Source organism: Saccopteryx leptura, chromosome 2, assembly GCF_036850995.1.
Source record: "Saccopteryx leptura isolate mSacLep1 chromosome 2, mSacLep1_pri_phased_curated, whole genome shotgun sequence".
In the NCBI taxonomy this organism is placed as follows: domain Eukaryota; kingdom Metazoa; phylum Chordata; class Mammalia; order Chiroptera; family Emballonuridae; genus Saccopteryx; species Saccopteryx leptura.
The window spans coordinates 326,109,996-326,131,423 of record NC_089504.1 but is presented as its reverse complement, the minus strand read 5'-3'; the positions used below and the strand labels follow the sequence as shown (position 1 = coordinate 326,131,423).

Below are 21,428 nucleotides of genomic sequence, written 5' to 3'. Positions count from 1 at the left end.
ATCATCTTTTCTTTTCTCTATAGTTCTTTTCCAGTGTGTTGCCCTTTCACTTTTTATCTAGTTGGAAATGTCAGGTATGCCTCCGGGTAGATGATGAAAGAGGCTGTTTTAGAAAAACACACTATGGTTACCAGGGGGTGAGGGATGTGGGGGAGGGAGTGGGGGGGAAGGGCATAAAGAAGGACAAATATATGGTGACAGAATATGAATTTGACTTTGGGTGATAGGTATATGACATAGTCAACTATTCAAAAGATATAAAAATGTTTACCTGAAACTTATGTACTCTTATTGATCAGTGTCACCCTGTTAAATTTAATTTTCTAAATAAAATTAAAAAAAATGAAAAATACACTATCTGTTTGACTTATATGTTACAAATTCAAGAGGAACACTGAATGCTCAACTAATTTTACTGTATTGTTTGCATTTTAAATTAAGCATCCTGTAATGTCCTTAATAAGAATATTTCCAGCCCTGACCTGGATAGCTCGGTGGAGCGCAAAGGTTGCTGGTTCGATCCCTGGTCAGGGCATATACAGGAACAAATGTTCTTGTCTTTCTCTCATGCTCTCTCCTTCCTCTCTCTAAAAAAATCAGTAAAATAAAACGTTGAAAAAGTTTTTAAAAATATTTCTAACTGAATTGCAAATGCTTTGTTCTAATCTATTGTAATTTGCAAAAGAATAGAAGCTTAGCTATTTTGCTTATCAATTAATTTTTTTTCCTGGTATTTATTTATTTATTTATTTATTTATTTATTTATTTATTTATTTTTTAGTGTGAGAGAGACAGGCAGATAGGGATAGACAAGAGAGGAAGGGAGAGAAATGAGAAGCATCAACTCATAGTTGCAGCACTTGAGTTGTTCATTGATTGTTTTCTCATATGTGCCTTGACTGGGGGAGTACAGCAGAGCTAGTGACCCCTTGCTCAAGCCATCAACTTTGCGCTTAAGCCAGTGACCTTGGGCTTCAAGCCAGTGACCTTTAGGCTCAAGCCAGTGACCATGGGGTCATGTCTATGATCTCATGCTCAAGCTGGCAAATTCAGGGTTTTGTATCTGGGTCCTTAGCACCCCAGGCCGATGCTTTTATTCACTGTGCCACTGCCTGGTCAGGCTTTTCTGGTTATAATTATAAATATACAATTACCTGGTAGAAAATTTGGAAAGGCAGAAAAAAGATGATAAAACCATCCCTATTTTCTTGCCATTTTGATTCAGATTTATAATGATAATCTTTATCAATAAATTTCTATAGCTATTATAATTATAAAATTAGGATTTTACTATATATATTTTAATAATGCTTGTATTTTTTCTACTTAATATTATATATAAGCATTTTCCTCATGACATTAAAATTCTTCTAACATATTTTAAATGGATGACCTGTGTCTGGTACCTTCATATATTTTTGAAAGGTCTACCTTCTTACTGACATCATGTGGGCTATCCTACTTTTTATCTCTTTTCTGTATTTATGGCTTTCTCTTTGATTACTTGTAACCTAGTGATTGACTTCATCATGCTAACCCAGTTTATAAGAATAGACATGAATAGAGTTAAGTAAATTTTAGAAAAGATGAGATACTGTGAAATTTTTCATGGTTAATCTACTGACATAATTTAAAATTTGAAATGGTCTTTTTTGGGTAACACTTTTTTTAATTCAGTGAGAAAGAGGAGGTAGGGAGATGGAGTCTCACATATGCCCCAACCAACTGGGATCCACCCCGCAAGCCCACTAGGGGGCAATGCTCTGCCCATCTGGGGTGTTGCTCTGTTGCTCAGCAACCCAGCTCTTAGCGCCTGAGGCGGAGGCTATAGAGCCATCCTCAACACCTGGAACCAACTCGCTCCAATTGAGCCATGGCTGCAGGAGGGGAAGAGAGAGAGAAGGGGGGGGGCGGTAAAGAAGCAGGTGCGCGCTTCTCCTGTGTGCCCTGACAGAATCAAACCTAGGACATCCACATGCCGGGCCAACACTCAACCACTGACACCTTTTTTTCATATTGCTATAATGTAAACCTGAAAAGATTGGAATGTTTTGAAGAAGGAATGGCATGATTATTTTAAACTTTTGGTTAACCCTTTCCTCAATTTTCTTTTGACTTATCAATACAATTTGGACATCTTCCATATCATTACAAGTAAAAACCACCTCATTCCTTTTAATAATTGCAGAATATTCTAACTATATGGGTATATCTTGATATAGCCAGCTTCATACTTAATAGGCATATATTAATTTTTCAAAAAGGTTTAGAGTAATTACCTGATCATTATAAAATATTGTAATGTGAAATACACATTTAGAGCATGTGTTGCAAGTTAGTTTTCTGATTAATTTTATTTATTTTGATATCATTATTTTCATCCTTTACTACAGGTTGAATGAGAAAAATATTCTGGATACATGAGAGTTCTTATTTGTTGAGTCTTACTTATATGTTATCAGAAACTATACTGAGACCATCAGCTTATATTAAATGAATTACTTATGTCTTTTTTAAAAATAAAAATTATGGGTAATACATGAATACTTGCATACTATAAGAAATTCCAATAATATAGAAATATGTATGGTATAAAGTAAAAGTTTATATCTACCCATATTTTTCTTATAAATCACCACTGATGTATATTGTCAGCATTCTTTGCATTTAAATATGTGGGTGTATGAATGCATATGTAATCATACTTTAAGATAAAGACTATTTCCCTTGGTTCAGCATAATACTACAAATACTGTTTTATTACTTCTTTTACCCCATAGTATATCTTTAAGATTTTTTTGTTTTCCTATGTATAAGACTACCAAATGATAGCATTCTTAAAGGGAGAAATTGCCAGTTTACTCCTTCCCTACTAATACCGCCCTTATTTCCATTTTTCTCTTTCTTCTTAAAGGCAGCAGAGGAAGTTGGGTATCCAGTAATGATCAAGGCCTCAGAAGGAGGAGGAGGAAAGGGAATCAGAAAAGTCAACAATGCAGATGACTTCCCTAACCTCTTCAGACAGGTAAAGTACAGTACAAGTTGTCTTTGTTTGAATTAACATGTTATCAGTGATACATGATTTAACTCATACTATAATCTGAAGTCCAGAAAATAGAGTTATTCTCTCACATATAAAAGTCATCAGTTTTTCAGATAGCTCTTCTCTGTATGGTCTCATAGGACTTTTTGTAGCAAGGAAGAGTCAATGCTTTTCTATATATATATTTTTTATTTTCTGAAGCTGGAAACGGGGAGAGACAGTCAGACAGACTCCCGCATGTGCCCGACCAGGATCCACCCGGCACGCCCACCAGGGGCGACGCTCTGCCCACCAGGGGGCGATGCTCTGCCCCTCCGGGGCGTCGCCCTGCCGCAACCAGAGCCACTCTAGCGCCTGGGGCAGAGGCCAAAGAGCCATCCCCAGCGCCCGGCCATCTTTGCTCCAATGGAGCCTTTGCTGTGGGAGGGGAAGAGAGAGACAGAGAGGAAGGAGGGGGGTGGGGATGGAGAAGCAAATGGGCGCTTCTCCTATGTGCCCTGGCCAGGAATCGAACCCGGGTCCCCCGCACGCCAGGCCGACGCTCTACCGCTGAGCCAACTGGCCAGGGCCAACTTTTCTATATTTTTATGTCCTTCTGTACTGGTGTTAGAATGTATGAGGTATGCTCTTGGCTTGATCAGGCCCAGACTCTGATTGACTTTACTGTACTTCAGTTCAAATTGACTGTAGGCTCCTGGGTTTCTGCCTTGTGTTTTTGTTTGTTTGTTTTTTTTGTGACAGGGATAGACAGACAGGAAGGGAGAGAGATGAGAAGCATCAATTCTTTGTTGCAGCTCCCTAGTTGTTCATTGATGCTTTCTCATATGTGCCTTGACTGAGGGGGCTGGGAGGCTACAGCAGACCGAGTGACCCCTTGCTCAAGCCAGCAACCTTGGGCTCAAGCTGGTGAGCCTTGCTCAAACCAGATGAGCCTGTGCTCAAGCCAGCAACCTCAGGGTTTCGAACCTGGGTCCTCCATTTCCCAGTTCGATGCTCTATCCGCTGTGCCACCCCCTGGTCAGGCTCTGCCTTGTGTTTTATCTACCCTGCTGGCCCAGCATACACACCCTCGCCTGTGCTGCATGGCCATAGCACCATGGCACAGGGACCCTATGGCAGGCTCCCATTCTATGAGAACTGAGGGTGGCTCAGGAAAGGTAAAAGTAGCATGTTTCTCTGCTTAGCCATCTGATTTGCAGCTAAGTTGATGTGGCCAAACTACATGTTGGTTGTGGAAGCCAAAGAAATGTTCTCTTTTCAGAATCTTAAAGAATCAGGAGACAGGAGTCTCTTTTTCCCTGACCTCAGAGTTACTTTCACATACTTGACTTACTCTTTTTTTTTCTCCTACCAGTACCCAGAAGCAGATGAATACTCAGATAAAGACAAATTTGGGTCCATTCTGGTCATTTCACTCTCCTAGCTTTCCACTTTTTATTTTTCCCAACACATTTTTTTTCCTTAATATTTTTTAGTTTGCACCTTCCTTTTTTTTTTTTTTTTTTTTTTTTTCATTTTTCTGAAGCTGGAAACGGGGAGAGACAGTCAGACAGACTCCCGCATGCACCCGACCGGGATACACCCGGCACGCCCACCAGGGGTGATGCTCTGCCCACCAGGGGGCGATGCTCTACCCATCCTGGGCGTCGCCATGTTGCGACCAGAGCCACTCTAGCGCCTGGGGCAAAGGCCACAGAGCCATCCCCAGCGCCTGGGCCATCTTTGCTCCAATGGAGCCTTGGCTGTGGGAGGGGAAGAGAGAGACAGTGAGGAAAGCGCGGCAGAGGGGTGGAGAAGCAAATGGGCGCTTCTCCTGTGTGCCCTGGCCGGGAATCGAACCCAGGTCCTCCGCACGCTAGGCCGACGCTCTACCGCTGAGCCAACCGGCCAGGGCTTTTTTTTTTTTTTTATATATAAATAAATTTTTATTTTAATGGGGTGACATCAATAAATCAGGGTACATATATTCAAAGAAAACATGTCCAGGTTATCTTGTCATTCAATTCTGTTGCATACCCATCACCCAAAGAGAGATTATCCTATGTCACTTTCTATCTAGTTTTCTTTGTACCCCTCCTCCTCCCCCTCCATCTCTCCCTCCCTCCCTACCTCCACCACCCGTAACCACCACTTCCTTGTCCATGTCTCTTAGTCTCGTTTTTTTTTTTTTTTTTCTTTGAAGCTGGAAACGGGGAGAGACAGTCAGACAGACTCCTGCATGCGCCCGACCGGGATCCACCTGGCATGCCCACCAGGGGGCGATGCTCTGCCCCTCCGGGGCGTCGCTCTGCCGCGACCAGAGCCACTCCAGCGCCTGGGGCAGAGGCCAAGGAGCCATCCCCAGCGCCCAGGCCATCTTTGCTCCAATGGAGCCTCGGCTGCGGAAGGGGAAGAGAGAGACAGAGAGGAAGGAGGGGGGGTGGAGAAGCAAATGGGCACCTCTCCTATGTGCCCTGGCCGGGAATCGAACCCGGGTCCTCCGCATGCCAGGCCAATGCTCTACCGCTGAGCCAACCGGCCAGGGCCTTAGTCTCGTTTTTATGTCCCACCAATGTATGGAATCCTGCAGTTCTTGTTTTTTTCTGATTTACTTATTTCACTCCGTATAATGTTATCAAGATCCCACCATTTTGCTGTAAGTGATCCAATGTCATCATTTCTTATGGCTGAATAGTATACCATGGTGTATATGTGCCACATCTTCTTTATCTAGTCTTCTATTTTTTTTTTTTTTACAGTGATTAAAGCCTTTAAGCAAACTCTTGGCCAATACAGCAAGAATCCATAAAAGAGTAGTGTCCTAAACATGTTCACCAAGTCCAAGTTGGCCCCAACACCATGCCAAATCCTTGAAAAAAGCAACCCAACCCCAGTTCATTCTGTTAGGAGCTGTCAAAAGGAGCAGGAGTCCAGGAAAAGTCCACATCCAGGAAAAGTCCGCATGGCACTGGAATTGTCACAATTCTATACTTTGCAGCTCACGTCCAAGTCCCAATGACCGCTGCTTCTAGCTGTTAATGATTCAGGTAGACTGGAATGCACCTTCCTTTACTATTAGTAACCCTAGTCACCTTTTATTTGACCTTTTTAAAAAAAATTATTCGCTAGCAGATTTATTGCTTCTTTGTCCTGGGTTCAAGAGAAAAAGTCTGTGAACTGGGTCTTCCATGATTTGATATACTCAATAAAGAAAGTTATAAGGGTATTGTTTTGCTACATTATCCTATTTTGAATGTCAGAATTTGAATATTACTTGTCTTTTTTTTTACATGCCTTCTATAATTATTTCAGTTTCATAGGTATCTCAGTGCCTTATGGAGTCTAAGGAAAAGGACTTTGCTCTTAGAAGCAAAAGAAAAAGCATGTCAATTTTTTAAAATGTCAGTTTTTAAAATGTAAACTCCTATAAGTATTTCAAAACTACTTATTACTATGGAATCAAATAGTTGAAGAAACTGGAACACTAAGATTAGGAATTTTTTGTGAGCCTTTAAGTTCTAATAATAATTAACTAAGCTGGACCAAATTAATAAAAAAATCTGTTGTAAGGCATTAGAGAGCTTTCAAGGCCATGAAAAATTATAGATTAAGATATAAAAGAACAAGGAAACCCAAATAGGTGAGCCTGGCATTTGAGGCCACTTTTCCCCTAGCAATATCATCCAGTTTGAGAAGAAGCAATTGAAAAGATGACTAAAGTTTTCAACAATCTTACAAAACTAAAACGGCAAAACTTAAGGCTTTAGGGCTTGGTTAGTAGGACACCCTGGGAAACCTCCCACATTTTAGGTTGGGATCTTTTTATTTTAATTAAAAAATTTTTATTTTTAATTTAGTTTGTCCCACTCAGTATATAGCACCCACTACGTACCGTATCATGACCCCATCCCCCCATGCCTCTTGCAGAGTCTAGGTTGGGATCTTGAAGGGACTATATCTTAGGAGTAAAAATTAACTAGAAATAGGTCAGCCTTCACAGGGGTTAAATATCAACTTCAAAACACTCAACTATTGATTTAAACAAGGTGTTCTGGGATAGTTAGTATCCCAGCCACCAACAGGAAGCAAATATAAATTCTCTCCTGAGAAAGGTAACAACCAGAACCTCAACTTATTTCTATTTATTTTTCAAATGCAATATGAAGCAATCAATTAAAAATATACAGCATATTAAATTACATGATTAACAGTCAAGTCAGTAGAAACAGACATAAAGAGGGTTTAGGTGATGGATCTATCAAGCAAGGACTATAAAGTAAATATCCGTAAGGAATCCAAGAAAGTTAAAGACAAGATTGGAATTTTGGCAGAAAACTCTTGGGAATGAGCTTCAGACTGTTATGTGAAGATCTCGGACTGGGGTTCTGGAGAAAGAGAGGCCACATGAAATGGAAATTAGTTGCCCAGCTGAAGCGCTCCTTAGACCAACTTGCTGATAGTCACTACACCAATTGAGATGTGTAAGTGAGGCTGTATCAGACCATCTGATCCCAATTATGTTGCCAAATGACTGCAGCTGCATGAGTGGCTCCATCAGCAGAAGATTGCCTGATTGAACCCAGTTCAAATGCTATGAGAAAATAATATAAAATGGTCAGTGTCTTCTGTCATTAAATTTTGGGTGGTTTGTTAGGCCCAATGGATAACTAATACAGAAATTGATATCTAAAGGTGTGATTCTGTCATAACAGAAAAAGTAAAGTATGTGGCATTAGCTTTGAGACTGGCTCAAAGGTAGAGGCTAGAAAAATGGTGAGAGGGTTGTTAAATATGATAGAGGAATGGTGAACACTATTACTGGAAGCTTGAAAGGCAGTAACTCCAATAATTATTATTAGAGTCTGGAAAAAAGGTGACCCATGTTCTGTAATGAAGAATCAATTGCCTGAGGTAACCTAAAAGATAGAGAATGTATTTATAATGAACTCATGGACCTAGTTAAGGAGATCTCTTAACTAGATCTCTTAACTTAAAAGTGTTGAAATTATCTGTTAAATGCTTTTGGTTGCTTATGCTAAGGAATTATAAAAGAGAAATGAGCTAAAAAAACATGTTTTAATCTTGTTGAGTTTGAAATTAGAACTGTTTTTATATTTCCAGTCTCTCCAGATGGCAAAAGATTCTCAAAGTAAAAAATGGGTAAAGGCCAAGTCAGGAGTGCCCCTGAGATCCTTTAAGATCTCAGAAATAGGCCCTAGCCGGTTGGCTCAGTGGTAGAGCGTCGGCCTGGCGTGCAGAAGTCCCGGGTTCGATTCCCGGCCAGGGCACACAGGAGAAGCGCCCATCTGCTTCTCCACCCCTCCCCCTCTCCTTCCTCTCTGTCTCTCTCTTCCCCTCCCGCAGCCAAGGCTCCATTGGAGCAAAGATGGCCCGGGGATGGCTCCTTGGCCTCTGCCCCAGGCACTAGAGTGGCTCTGGTCGCGGCAGAGCGACGCCCCGGAGGGGCAGAGCATCGCCCCCTGGTGGGCAGAGCATCGCCCCCTGGTGGGCGTGCCGGGTGGATCCCGGTCAAGCACATGCGGGAGTCTGTCTGACTGTCTCTCCCCGTTTCTAGCTTCAAAAAAAAAGAAAGAAAGAAAAAAAAAATCTCAGAAATATTTACGACAATACCTGGTAGGTTACCCTCTCAGTGAGGGGGAAAATGGGGGCTTTCAAAATTTTAAGGGTATTGTCCCACAGCAGCATGACATGCCCAAAGTATGAGGGGTCTGTGCAGAAAAGTTATGAATATGCCTTTTGGGGCAAGGAGTGACTTCTCGGTATGATTCATAGGAAGTCCACTAAGTTATCTACAGACTTGTATTGACAAGTGCACCAAAAGGAATAAAATAAGGCCCTGGCTAATTGGTTCAGTGGTAGAGCATCAGCCTGGCATGTGGATATCCTGGGTTTGATTCCTAGTCAGGGCACACAGGAGAAGTACCCATCTGCTTCTTCACCCCCACCCCTTCCCCTCCTGCAGCTATGGCTCATTTGGAGCAAGCTGGCCTCAGGTGCTGAGGATGGCTCTATGGCCTTTGTCTCAGGCACTAAGAAGAACTTGGTAGCTGAGCAATGGAGCACACTCCAGATGGGCAGAGCATTGCCCCCTAGTGGGCTTGCTGAGTGGATTATGGTTGGGGCACATTCAATAGTCTGTCTCTACCTTCCCTCCTCTCACTGAATAGAAAAAAAAAAGAAAAGGAATAAAAGAGACAGAAATAGTTCAAACTTCAAAGTGGCCCCTGGGCCTTTAAGTTTCTACGAATAGAAGGCAGACTGAGAAAGCTATTTTTCTGTAAATATTTATTTCTAATAAAAAGAGATTTTTTTCAGAGAGTGGAGTCGGGAGCCCAGGAACAGGGGAGCCATGGATTAGGAAATCACTCCCACAGTGTAGAACAAGACCCTAAATATAACCTTCAGGGAAGGTTCCTTCCCTGAAGTAAGGGAACCTCACAGCAGATATTTATCTGGGTTTTAGAATTGCTGTGGACCAGTGACAGCTCTGTACTCCTATCCTGTCTTCTTTGATCAAGAGTATCTTTTTTTTTTTTTTTTCTTCTTTTCATTTTTCTGAAGCTGGAAACAGGGAGAGACAGTCAGACAGACTCCCGCATGCGCTCGACCGGGATCCACCCGGCACGCCCACCAGGGGGCGACGCTCTGCCCACCAGGGGGCGATGCTCTGCCCATCCTGGGCGTCACCATGTTGCAACCAGAGCCACTCTAGCGCCTGAGGCAGAGGCCACAGAGCCATCCCCAGCGCCCGGGCCATCTTTGCTCCAATGGAGCCTTGGCTGCGGGAGGGGAAGAGAGAGACAGAGAGGAAAGCGTGGCGGAGGGGTGGAGAAGCAAATGGGCGCTTCTCCTGTGTGCCCTGGCCGGGAATTGAACCCGGGTCCTCCGCACGCTAGGCCGACGCTCTAGCGCTGAGCCAACCGGCCAGGGCCCAAGAGTATCTTTTATAGTTATCCTCGCCCCCTCTCATCATGAAATGTTGGGTGTGGTGGGGGCAGCAGATAACCTGTCTTTTTAGTTTTAAGATTTTTGGATCAAGAGAAACAGTACTTAAGGAGCTCACTCCACTAAAGAGAGAATGACAGTCTAGTTTGCTTCTGCATGTCTCATGGGAAAATGGATTTCAAGCCTGATACTATGACTGGATAACTTAGGGGTTCTTGGGAGGGTGTGAATCTATTTTGCATGTGGAAGGTATGTGAATTATAGTGTCCAGAGGGAGGACCATAGTAGATAGTTATTGATGGCTGCAATAACTCCCAAACTTGAATGTATATTCTTTTGCAATGTGACTTTGCCTTCCATAAAGAGGTGGCATCTCTTTTTCCATCCCGTGAATCTTAACTGGCCTTGTGACTTACTTAGATAATTAGAATGTGGCCAGAGTGGTGGTGTGTAAGTTCCAGAGCCTAGATCTTGTGAAGCCTTGCAGCTTCTGCCCCCATCCTCTAGAAACACTGCTTTGAAGAAGACTGGAATTGAACAAGCCTTTCTTGGTTACTGGAAGATGCAACAGAGATGAGTTGTTCCAGTCAAGGCTTCCTAGATTTACCAGCCAGCCATCAACACAAGTCATCAGACATTTGAGTGAGTCCATTCAGCCTCACTTGAGCCACCAGATGATGATATGCACATGGGTGACCCCAGGCAAGACCAGAAGAAGAAATGCCCAGATCAGCGCAGCATCTTGAGCAAATAAAGTGGTTGATGTCATGAGCAAGCTACTGATTCTGGGAGCTGTAGCAAAACAGAGCATAAAAGATAGAGAATATTATAAAAAACATATGGGATACAGTGAAATGATTTAACATCATGTACTTTGAGTCTCAGAGAAGACGAGAGAATGGAACAGAAGCAATATTTAAAGAAATTGTGGAGCAGGAGCAATTTTGGAAGAGATAATGGCTAAGAATTTTCCTGAACTAATAAAAGATACCAAGCACAGATTCAGCAAATACTATGAGCCCCACAGGACAAGTACAGAGAAAATTACATTTAAGCTTATCTGAGTAAATCTACCACTTTGCTCTACTAAACAGAGAATGGCAGGTCAGGCGAGAGAATGAAAGAAAAAATCTTAAAGCAGCTGGAAAAAAGGATTCCTTTCAAAAGAGTAACAATAAGATTGATATGTGACATCTCAGTAGAAACAGTGGAAGCCAGAAAATACTGGGATAAGTTTCAAGTATGGAAAGGGTATAATTGCCAGCATAGAATTCTGCATCCAGTGAAAATATGCTTTAAAATTTCAGATAAAGTTCTTTGACTGTGATACCATATATGCTATAATATGAACCAGGAGAGCGTCTAGTCTGGAGCAAGTTGTACATTTGGCTGTTTGGAATTGATGGCAGTAGTTTGACCTTTTGTGGAGTTTGTGTGTGTATTTTCAAAATATTTTGTTCTTTACCATTATAACACACTGAATGTTCATATGTTTTCATATTTATCAGTTAATATTGATTATATAAATGCAGTCTCTCTATCTCTCTCCTTTTTAGCGAGAGGAAGAGAGAAGACAGGAAGGGAGAGAGATGAGAAGTATCAATGCATATACATCACTTTAATTGTTTATTGATTGCTTCTCATACGTGCCTTGACCAGGGGGCTTGAGCCAAGCCAGTGATCCCTTGCTCAACTCAGCGACCTTGGGCTCAAGCCAGCAACCCCAGGATCATGTTGATGATCTCTGCTCAACCTGGCCACCCCACACTCAAACTGGTGAGCCTGAGCTCAAGCTGGATGAGCCCACGCACAAGCCAGTGACCTTGGGGTTTTGAACCTGGGACCTCAGCATCCCAGGTCAATGCTCTATCCACTGCACCACCACCAGTCAGGCAAAAATGCACTCTCTTAAGAATAGATAAGGTCATAAACTTTATTTTATTTGATTTTGTATTCCTACCAATTATAATGGTCTCTGACACTTCTAGGCATCTGCCTGTTGAAACTGAAGCAGTTTATCAAAATAGAAAAAAACGTTTAGCACTTAAAAATTTTGTTTTATTTTATTTTTATAATATAGGTTCAGGCTGAAGTCCCCGGATCTCCTATATTTGTGATGAGACTCGCCAAACAATCTCGTCATCTGGAGGTGCAGATCTTAGCAGATCAGTATGGCAATGCTATTTCTTTATTCGGTCGTGATTGCTCTGTACAGCGCAGGCATCAGAAGATTATTGAAGAGGCACCTGCTGCTATTGCTACTCCAGCAGTATTTGAACATATGGAACAGGTATTTATATGAAAAACTCTAACTTTTGTTTTCTTACACAGAAATGTACTCATTCAATTCATGTACCAATCTGGATGGAATTTTTTGCAATGATTCTGGATCATTGATAAGAATATATTGTTTTCCAGTAGAAATAATTCTGTCTCCCTCTAGAAGAGTTGCTAATGAACATTTCAGTCTCTAAATTAGATAACTTTTTTTTTACAGAGACAGAGAGAGAGTCAGAGAGAGGGATAGATAGGGACAGACAGACAGGAATGGAGAGAGATGAGAAGCATCAATCATCAGTCTTTCATTGTGGCACTCTAGTTGTTCATTGATTGCTTTCTCATATGTGCCTTGACCATGGGGCTACAGCAGACCGAGCAACCCCTTGCTTGAGCCAGCGACCTTGGGTCCAAGCTGGTGAGCTTTGCTCAAACCAGATGAGCCCGTGCTTAAGCTGGCGACCTCGGGGTCTCGAACCTGGGTCCTCCACATCCCAGTCCGATGCTCTATCCACTGCGCCACTGCCTGGTCAGGCTAGATAACATTTTTTTAAAAAAAAATCGGTGTACTCTTTTGAGTAGGAATAAAAAAGAGAAATGTTTTGGTATTTTTTAATCTTTATAGGTTGATTTTTTTTTTTAACAAGCTCATGATAAGCAGACAGGACTGATTATCACTGAGTCCTCAGACAAATTTATTCAAACTTGTTATCTCTTTAAAGTTCCTCTAAGTGTCTTTAAGTCTTTAAAGTTTATCTACTCTATATTTTTGTATAGGAAAGAAACTCTCAGCAGTCTTGCAGGACTCCTTAGAAATAGTTGTAGTTTAGGGGTCTAACATGCTCTCTTCTGAAATCGTGACTCAGTCTTCATCTTATTGGAAATATACTTTCTCTTTTTTCTCCTAAATATATGGCCAGGATCACTCAGCAAGTAATAGAACTATTTTGGAAGTTTAATTCTGATGTGCATGTGTGCTTGTGAGCACTAAGACATATTCTTTATTATAAGAGGCTTTCAAAATACCATGGCTTAAACAAGGTATAAGTTCTGTCTCTCATCATGGTTCTAGATGAGCTTGTGCCAGGGACCCAGGTTTGTTGCTCTGCCATTCATTAGGAGAGGGGTCAGCAGCTGATCACTCAAAGGAGAAATCCAACCTGCCACCTTTTATTGCAGATAAAATTTTATTGGAATACAGCCATGCTAATTTATTTATGTATTATTTATAGTTGCTTTATCATTGCAGTGGCAGAGTTGAATAGTTGTGACAGAGTATATGGCCTACAAGGCTGAAAATAATTACTATCTAACCCTTTACAGAAAAAGTTTGCCAACCCTTGCTCTAGGTAGGATGTCATCATCTTCATGATTAAAACAAGCTCACATGAATATGTTTACATTGTAGCCTGGGAAGGAGGGAAGAGGACAAATATATAAAAATATGATGTGGATTGACCAAGCTGTGGTGCAGTGGATAGGGTGTCAGACTGGGACACAGAGGACCCAGGTTTGAAACCCCGAGGTCGCCAGCTTGAGCAAGGGGTCACTCGGCCTGCTGTAGCCCCCCTGGTCAAGGCACATATGAGAAAGCAATCAATGCACAACTAAGGTGTTGCAATGAATTAATGTTTCTCATCTCTCTCTCTTCCTGTCTGTTCCTATCTGTCCCTCTCTGTCGCTGTCTCTCTCTCTCTCTCTCTCTCTCTCTCTCTCTCTCACACACACACACACACACACACACACTACAGTGTGTCCGTAAAGTCATGGTGCACTTTTGACCGGTCACAGGAAAGCAACAAAAGACGATAGAAATGTGAAATCTGCACCAAATAAAAGGAAAACCCTCCCAGTTTCTGTAGGATGATGTGGCAGCATGTGCGCATGCGCAGATGATGACATAACACCATGTATACAGCAGAGCAGCCCACGGCCATGCCAGTCGAGATGTGGACGGTACAGAGGAGAAAGTTCAGTGTGTTCTGTGGCTCGCTAAATTAGAATCTGTGACCAAAGTGCAACATGAATATCGGGGCATTTATAACGAAGCGCCACCACATAGGAATAACATTACTTGGTGGGATAAGCAGTTGAAGGAAACCGGCAGTTTGGTGGAGAAACCCCGTTCTGGTAGGCCATCAGTCAGTGATGAGTCTGTAGAGGCTATATGGATAGCTACCTAAGGAGCCCTAAAAAAATCTGTGCGTGAGCCCACATCGAACTGCACTGAATAGGTATGAAACTGGGAGAGTTTTCCTTTTTTTGGTGCAGATTTCACATTTCTATCGTCTTCTGTTGCTTTCCTGTGACTGGTCAAAAGTGCACCATGACTTTATGGACACACTGTATATATATATGATGTGGAAGCCACACATATTACTTCTGCTCACATTCTATTGGAAAAATTCAGTTATACAATCACACCTAGCGGTAGGGGATATTAGAAATTGTAGTCACTAACTGGGTGGCCATATACTCAGCTGAAATTTAGGAGGTTTTATTACTAAATGAAGACACAAAGAAAAACTGGCAGAGGGCAGTTAATAATCTGTACCTCAGTCTGGTCCTCTGGCTACCCATTATCCTTTCACACCCTTTTTCTTACTCTTAGAACATACTTAGCCTTTCCCCAAAGAAGACAACACAAAGTCCAAGGTCTCTAGGTATATATAATCGTCTCCATTAAATGTGCATGTGGCTTTTCATGGGCCAGCGACTCCCCGTCATTCCTCCTTTCCCCATATACCCAATGTACAGTGGTAAAATAGAAACAGGATAACTCCCATTTAAAAAAAAAAGAGAAATGAAAAATATACAGTAATCACTGGCGACTAGCCATTATTAAATCCTTCTAGGCAGGAGTTGTGATTTCCGGCCATGTAGTGGAGTAATACCTCAATTAGCCTTCTGCCTGCCTCTGGTTCTGCTCTCAAAGTAAATCCCTTGCCTGCCATCCCTTAAGGCACCTGCTTTGTTCTCTCGGAAGTTCTTCCCTGTGTTGTTTTCTCTGTGACTGGGCTTTGGAGACTGCTTTCTTTGGCAGAAGATGTTACAGCTCACTCCCTGCTGGTACAGGATTGGGACCACAAAGACTACTCCAGTTATCAGTCACAGGTTCTTGAAGGCCAAGTTTGTGGCTTGTTTAGAATTACAGTACCTTCCAAACTTAGTAACTTTCTAGGCTATTTTTTCCATTCAGCTTCAGGTGGGAGTAACTACACCTCAAGACATTTAGATACAGTAACTTTTTTATTTAATCTTTGACACTGGGCTCTCTAGGGCAGCGGTTCTCAACCTGTGGGTCGGTTCTCAACCTGTGGGTCGCTGCTCTAGGGTAAGAATCTGATTTTTTGGTTTGGGGGTACAAAAGCAGTTGGATTTTTCACATTCAGACTTTTCCTAACCATTTTTTCTTATGGCTTAGTTGGTGTATATCTGTGTTCCAACTTATTGTAGGACACAGTTTACTAAATGTCTTGTTGTGTGTAACAAGAAGGCCACCAGCTTCCAGTCTGCAATATCCGAGTTCTAGTTCCCAACTACCCTATTGCTAAGCCAACAACATGTTTTAATTTTTTTAAATAGCAGGGTTATACCTGAACTTAAGATCCATAGTGATTAACAAACAAGTTAAGCTGTTGTAATAAAGGGACCCCAAAAATGCAACCCAGATAAGATAGAAGTTTTAGTTTTTCTTCCCATCATAGTTTGAGGTGAGCTCTGCAGGGCTGGTGGGACAGCGCTGCTCCATGAGGCCATCTTGGAATTCAAGTTCTTTCTGTTTTGTTTTGACATTCTTAGTATGTTCTCATCTGTGTGGTGGAAATTGGCTTGTACTCTCATGAAATTGGCTTGTAATATCATGTACTTCCATGTTTCAGTCCATGGAAGGGGAATAGCCAGGTATGAAGGACAAGAGCTTTCTTTTTAAAGCATGATTCAGGCCCTAGCCAGATAGTTCAGTTGGTTGGAGCATTATCCTGAAGAGTATATGTTGCGGGTTTGATTCCCAGTCAGGGCACATACAGAAACAGATGAATGTTCCTGTCTCTCTCTCTCTCCTCCTTCCTCTCTTACTAAAATCAATCAATAAATTAAAAAAAAAATAGATAAAATAAGAAACAACATGATTCAGGATTTATATATATTACTCATCAATGCTGACATTACATGGTCAAAACTTAGTCACCAGCTGTAAGAGAGGTTGGGAAATCAAGTCTTTAGCTGGGCACATGTTTTAGGAAGAATACTAGGAAACTAGAAAAAAGGGCACAGTGAAAAATCTGCCACAGTATATAAGGTGAGGTTGCTTGCGATCCCAAATGAAAAAATACTTTTCCTCCAGCTTTGGATTGAGTTCATCATACATGTTCAGGATCTTCTGTAGTTAATCAGAGGGTGAAATTCAATCTAATGGGGCTAAAAGTCTTTGGTGGCTCTTATAAGCACCAGATGTTTGAGTCAGGGAGAGGCTGTATAGATAAGCAGGGTCCACCAGCTGGACAAGGTGAGGTACTCATGTTTTGTCATCTTTTTTTTTCTTTGAGTGTGCGGTGAAAATTGCCAAAATGGTTGGTTATGTGAGTGCAGGGACTGTAGAATACCTCTACAGTCAGGATGGCAGCTTCTACTTTCTGGAACTAAACCCTCGGCTACAGGTGGAGCACCCTTGTACAGAGATGGTGGCTGATGTCAATCTCCCTGCAGCACAACTCCAGGTGAATCATCCTGATCGTAGCTCAGAGAATTGCCTAGAGTGTCAGAGATGCCTGAAAAACTGGTTTGACCTGTGTCTAATCTGAGGAGAATGCCTCCCATCAGAGTCTCATCTAATGTTCATCTTTCAATGCTATATGGGTTGGGATGTGTGGGTTGGTTTTCTGATGTATTACAAATCTAGGAATATTATTCTATATTTTAGCCAGACATGTCTGGTAAAAACTGTTATTTTAGAAAGAAACTTAGAAAAGAGTATGTTGTACTTAATTGTTTTAATTATAGAAAACTTTACAACTTTGTAATGGCCTCTATTTCTTTTACTAGTATACTGTTTTATTTATTTATTTATTTATTTTTTGTATTTTTCTGAAGCTAGAAACGGGGAGAGACAGTCAGACAGACTCCCGCATGCGCCCGACCGGGATCCACCCGGCACGCCCACCAGGGGCAACACTCTGCCCACCAGGGGGCAATGCTCTGCCCCTCCAGGGCATCGCTCTGCCGAGACCAGAGCCACTCCAGTGCCTGGGGCAGAGGCCGAGGAGCCATCCCCAGCGCCCAGGCCATCTTTGCTCCAATGGAGCCTTGGCTGCGGGAGGGGAAGAGAGAGACAGAGAGGAAGGAGGGGTTGGGGGTGGAGAAGCAAATGGGCGCTTCTCCCTTGTGCCCTGGCCGGGAATCGAACCCGGGTCCCCCGCACGCCAGGCCGACGCTCTACCGCTGAGCCAACCGGCAGGGCCACTAGTATACTGTTTTGAAGCAGTTCCATATCAGAGTGGTGGTTGAGGTTTTCCTGGGCAAGCCTGTGGCAGCATCCATTTATTTTTATAATGTTTAAAGGGTCAGGAAACAAATATTATAGGAAGCAGTAATAGCTAATGATAAAGTTTGATGGTATTTGTATCTAACATATTTTTTGCCCATATTGGGAACCCCTTCTGGATTCCCGTTAAGGACTGAGATTTATTTGTTTATTTTCTCCAGTAGTTTGTGGGGATAATTATGATATAGTTATGACATAGTTAGGATTTTTTAGTTCTCTAAACTTCTTGGATAGTCACTGATATTGACTCTTTATTTGGACATTCTAATTCTGATCCCTTGATGGAGAAATGACAATAGAGGGAAACTTATATCTGTTGCATTAGGGATTTGGGAACTTTTTCTGAAGTGAAAAGTACTCAGCAACTTCTGTAGTGACACATTTTGTTTGAAGTAGCTTAAAGTTTCCTTGATGATTGTAGAATACAGGTTATAAAAATAGAATATTCTAGGTAGTGGCTACTAAAATGAAAAGTCTGGCAAGCAATCTATAGTCTCCACATTTAACTGTGAGAAATGAGTGATGTGTGTTTTATTACCTTTCAGATCGCCATGGGGATCCCTCTGTACAGAATCAAGGACATTCGTATGATGTATGCCGTATCTCCCTGGGGTGATGCTCCCATTGATTTTGAAAATTCTGCTCATGTCCCTAGCCCAAGGGGCCACGTTATTGCTGCTCGGATCACTAGTGAAAATCCAGATGAGGTAACCCAGCACGTAAAATGTGTACATTTTTTTCTCCTGTTAACTTTAATATTAAGGTGGTACCTGAGGGCTATATTTCTGAAATATTTTGGGACTTCCTCTGAAGAGGGAAATTTACAGAGATTTCATCAGAGCAGACAAGGAAGCGGTCACTGCTCCTTGGGTCATTTCATCTTACTGTAGTCACTATGGAGTCCTCAGTAGCACCGGATGTTGGCTCTCAAGCCTTTATGATTTTTGGTGTCATCTCTGCTTTTTTTTTTTTTTTTTTTTACATTTTATCAGCCTTTATTGCAACCTAGTGGTACATATGGTTTTTTTTGTTTGTTTGTTTTTTAATTTTTTACAGAGACAGAGAGAGAGTCAGAGAGAGGGATAGACAGGGACAGACAGACAGGAACAAAGAGATGAGAAGCATCAATCATTAGTTTTTCATTGCGACACCTTAGTTGTTCATTGATTGCCCCCTCATATGTGCCTTGACCGTGGGCCTTCAGCAGACCGAGTAACCCCTTGCTCCAGCCAGAGACCCTGGGTCCAAGCTGGTGAGCTTTAGCTCAAACCAGATGAGCCCACACTCAAGCCGGCAACCTCAGGGTCTCGAACCTGGGTCCTCCGCATCCTAATCCGACGCTCTATCCACTGAGCCACCACCTGGTCAGGCATCTTCTCTGCTTTTATGTGCGATTAACACAGAGCCAAAACGATAAATATATAAATGTCCTCTTCCCTGGAAATATAACATGGTCTCTCATAGTCTTCATTCTCTAACAGGGTTTTAAGCCCAGCTCAGGAACAGTCCAGGAACTGAATTTTCGCAGCAATAAGAACGTCTGGGGTTATTTCAGTGTTGCTGCAGCAGGAGGACTTCATGAATTTGCTGATTCTCAGTTCGGTCACTGCTTTTCCTGGGGAGAAAACAGAGAAGAAGCAATTTCGTGAGTATAAAAGTATTTCCTTGCACTTAAAAAAATAAACCTGTGCTTATCTTCAGTGAAGGTGTGGGCATGGGCAGGGAATCATTTATCTGCTACAGAAGTACTAATATAGACAACCTTTTTGAAGACATTTATCTTCAGTTGTACTTGCATTTATGTTGTGTTGAAGCATGCAGGGTTTGGCAGGTGTTTTTCTGTTTGTTGTTAGAGGCTTTTCAAGTAGTTTTGCTTTCAGGTGTTTTTGATACACTTATAAAGTTGATTGTTTTAAAGATACCATTTCCCATTATTATTATTTTTTTCTTTTTCTTTTTTGCGAGAGAAAGAGGGACAGATAAGGACAAAGAGGAAAAGAGGAAGGGAGAGAGATGAGAAGCATCAATTCTTCGTTGCAGGACCTTAGTTATTCACTGATTGCTTTTCATATGTGCTTGGACTGTGGGGGGGTGCTACAGCAGAGTGAGTGACCCCTTGCTCAAGTCAGAGACCTTGGGCTTCAAGCCAGTGACCTCAGTGTTTCAAACCTGGGTCCTCCGTGTCCCAGTCTGATGCTCTGTCCACTGTGCAACCTCCTGGTCAGGCCCACAAAATATTTTTGATAAACTTATAAAATTGCTTTAAAGATATCATTTTCCCATGTTGCTGGTGGTAGGTATATTTTTGACTAAGAGTTTGGTTTAATATAAATCATTGAAAAGACCTGTTTCTAATCATCAGAATAAAAGTATAGTTGTAAATGTCCTATAGTCAGTCATTCACTATAATATTGGGTTGAGGAATAAGTTCGTAGCGTTTTTACCGAAGACTTTTATTTAAACAAAAAACAATAATTATATCAATAAGTTAATCAATTATATATTCGCCATTGCTGTTTACAACCTCTTCCTACCTCTCGACCAATTTGTTGATGCTGTTCCGCCAAAAATCGCCTGGTCTGGTGTCAAAGAAGTTGTTGAGCCAGTTTTTAAGGACCTCTTTGTTATCGAAGGTAATGCCCTTCATATGGTTTGACAGGGAGCGGAAAAGATGGTAATCGGTCAGTGCAAGGTCCGGAGAATAGGGCGGATGCTGAAGGACCTCCCATTCGAGCTCTTGGAGTGCGGCTTTGATGACTTGTGCAACATGGGGCCTGGCGTTGTCGTGAAGGAGTATGGTTTGACCATGTCGATCAGGTCTTTTCAGTCGAATAGCCTCATTCACGCGGTGTAGCTGGGCAATGTAGAGCTCCTTGTTGACCGTGGCATTCTTTTCGAGCATTTCCCAGTTCTTCATCGAATTCAGAAGGCCTTCCGCTGCGGCACATGTCATCGACGTCAAAGTCGCCATTTTTGAACTTTGCAAACCATTTCCGTGCTGTAGACTCGCCTATGACACCTTCTCCATACACGTCGCAAATGTCCCGGGCTGCTTCGGCAGCTTTTTGACCTCGATGAAAAGCAAAGAAGAGCAGGTGTCGAAATGTTGATTTTTGCCTCTTGGGTATTCCATTTCTAAGCCTCAAAACTAATAAAAAATTAAATAACTCAAAAATACAATTAACATAGTTTTGTAGAGCAGAAAGAGTTTTATCGAATGAATACTTACCCTTTGCCAAACAGCAAACAAATCGTTGTAAAATAAAAGAAAATATAAAAACGCTACGAACTTATTCCCCAACCCAATAAAATTAAACTGCTTGTTATATGCAAAGGGCATAAGGGAACTGTCCCTATTGCTTATGTAAGAGAAATTTGCTATGAATACACAGCTTATCCAAATATAACTGGTTTATTATAAGTGTTATTAGTTAATAGTATGTTAAACATAAACATTAAATTAATAGTTTTGCTTTCTTAAAACTAGGCCTCTAGGAGGTAATTTTGACAGTTTATATATTTTAGAATATTTATCCAAAATTGAACTAATTTTATTTTTTAGTTGTCTGTGTCTTTATATCAAGCATTTAATACCAATTCCTTTGACCTTTGGAGTGTATA

The 21,428-nt window shown here is 41.7% G+C and overlaps 1 protein-coding gene across 8 annotated transcripts in view; it reads left to right on the top strand.

The window, feature by feature from the left end:
• The window catches only part of ACACA (acetyl-CoA carboxylase alpha), a 328,759-nt gene that overhangs the window by 128,194 nt on the left and 179,137 nt on the right, over positions 1 to 21,428 (top strand). For all 8 annotated transcript variants that reach the window (XM_066363215.1, XM_066363212.1, XM_066363211.1 and 5 more), the window contains 5 exons: positions 2,915 to 3,025; positions 12,069 to 12,278; positions 16,813 to 16,983; positions 18,353 to 18,514; positions 19,289 to 19,452. In XM_066363215.1, the coding sequence (XP_066219312.1) occupies positions 2,915 to 3,025; positions 12,069 to 12,278; positions 16,813 to 16,983; positions 18,353 to 18,514; positions 19,289 to 19,452 (818 nt within the window). The remainder of the gene's footprint in view (positions 1 to 2,914; positions 3,026 to 12,068; positions 12,279 to 16,812; positions 16,984 to 18,352; positions 18,515 to 19,288; positions 19,453 to 21,428) is intronic.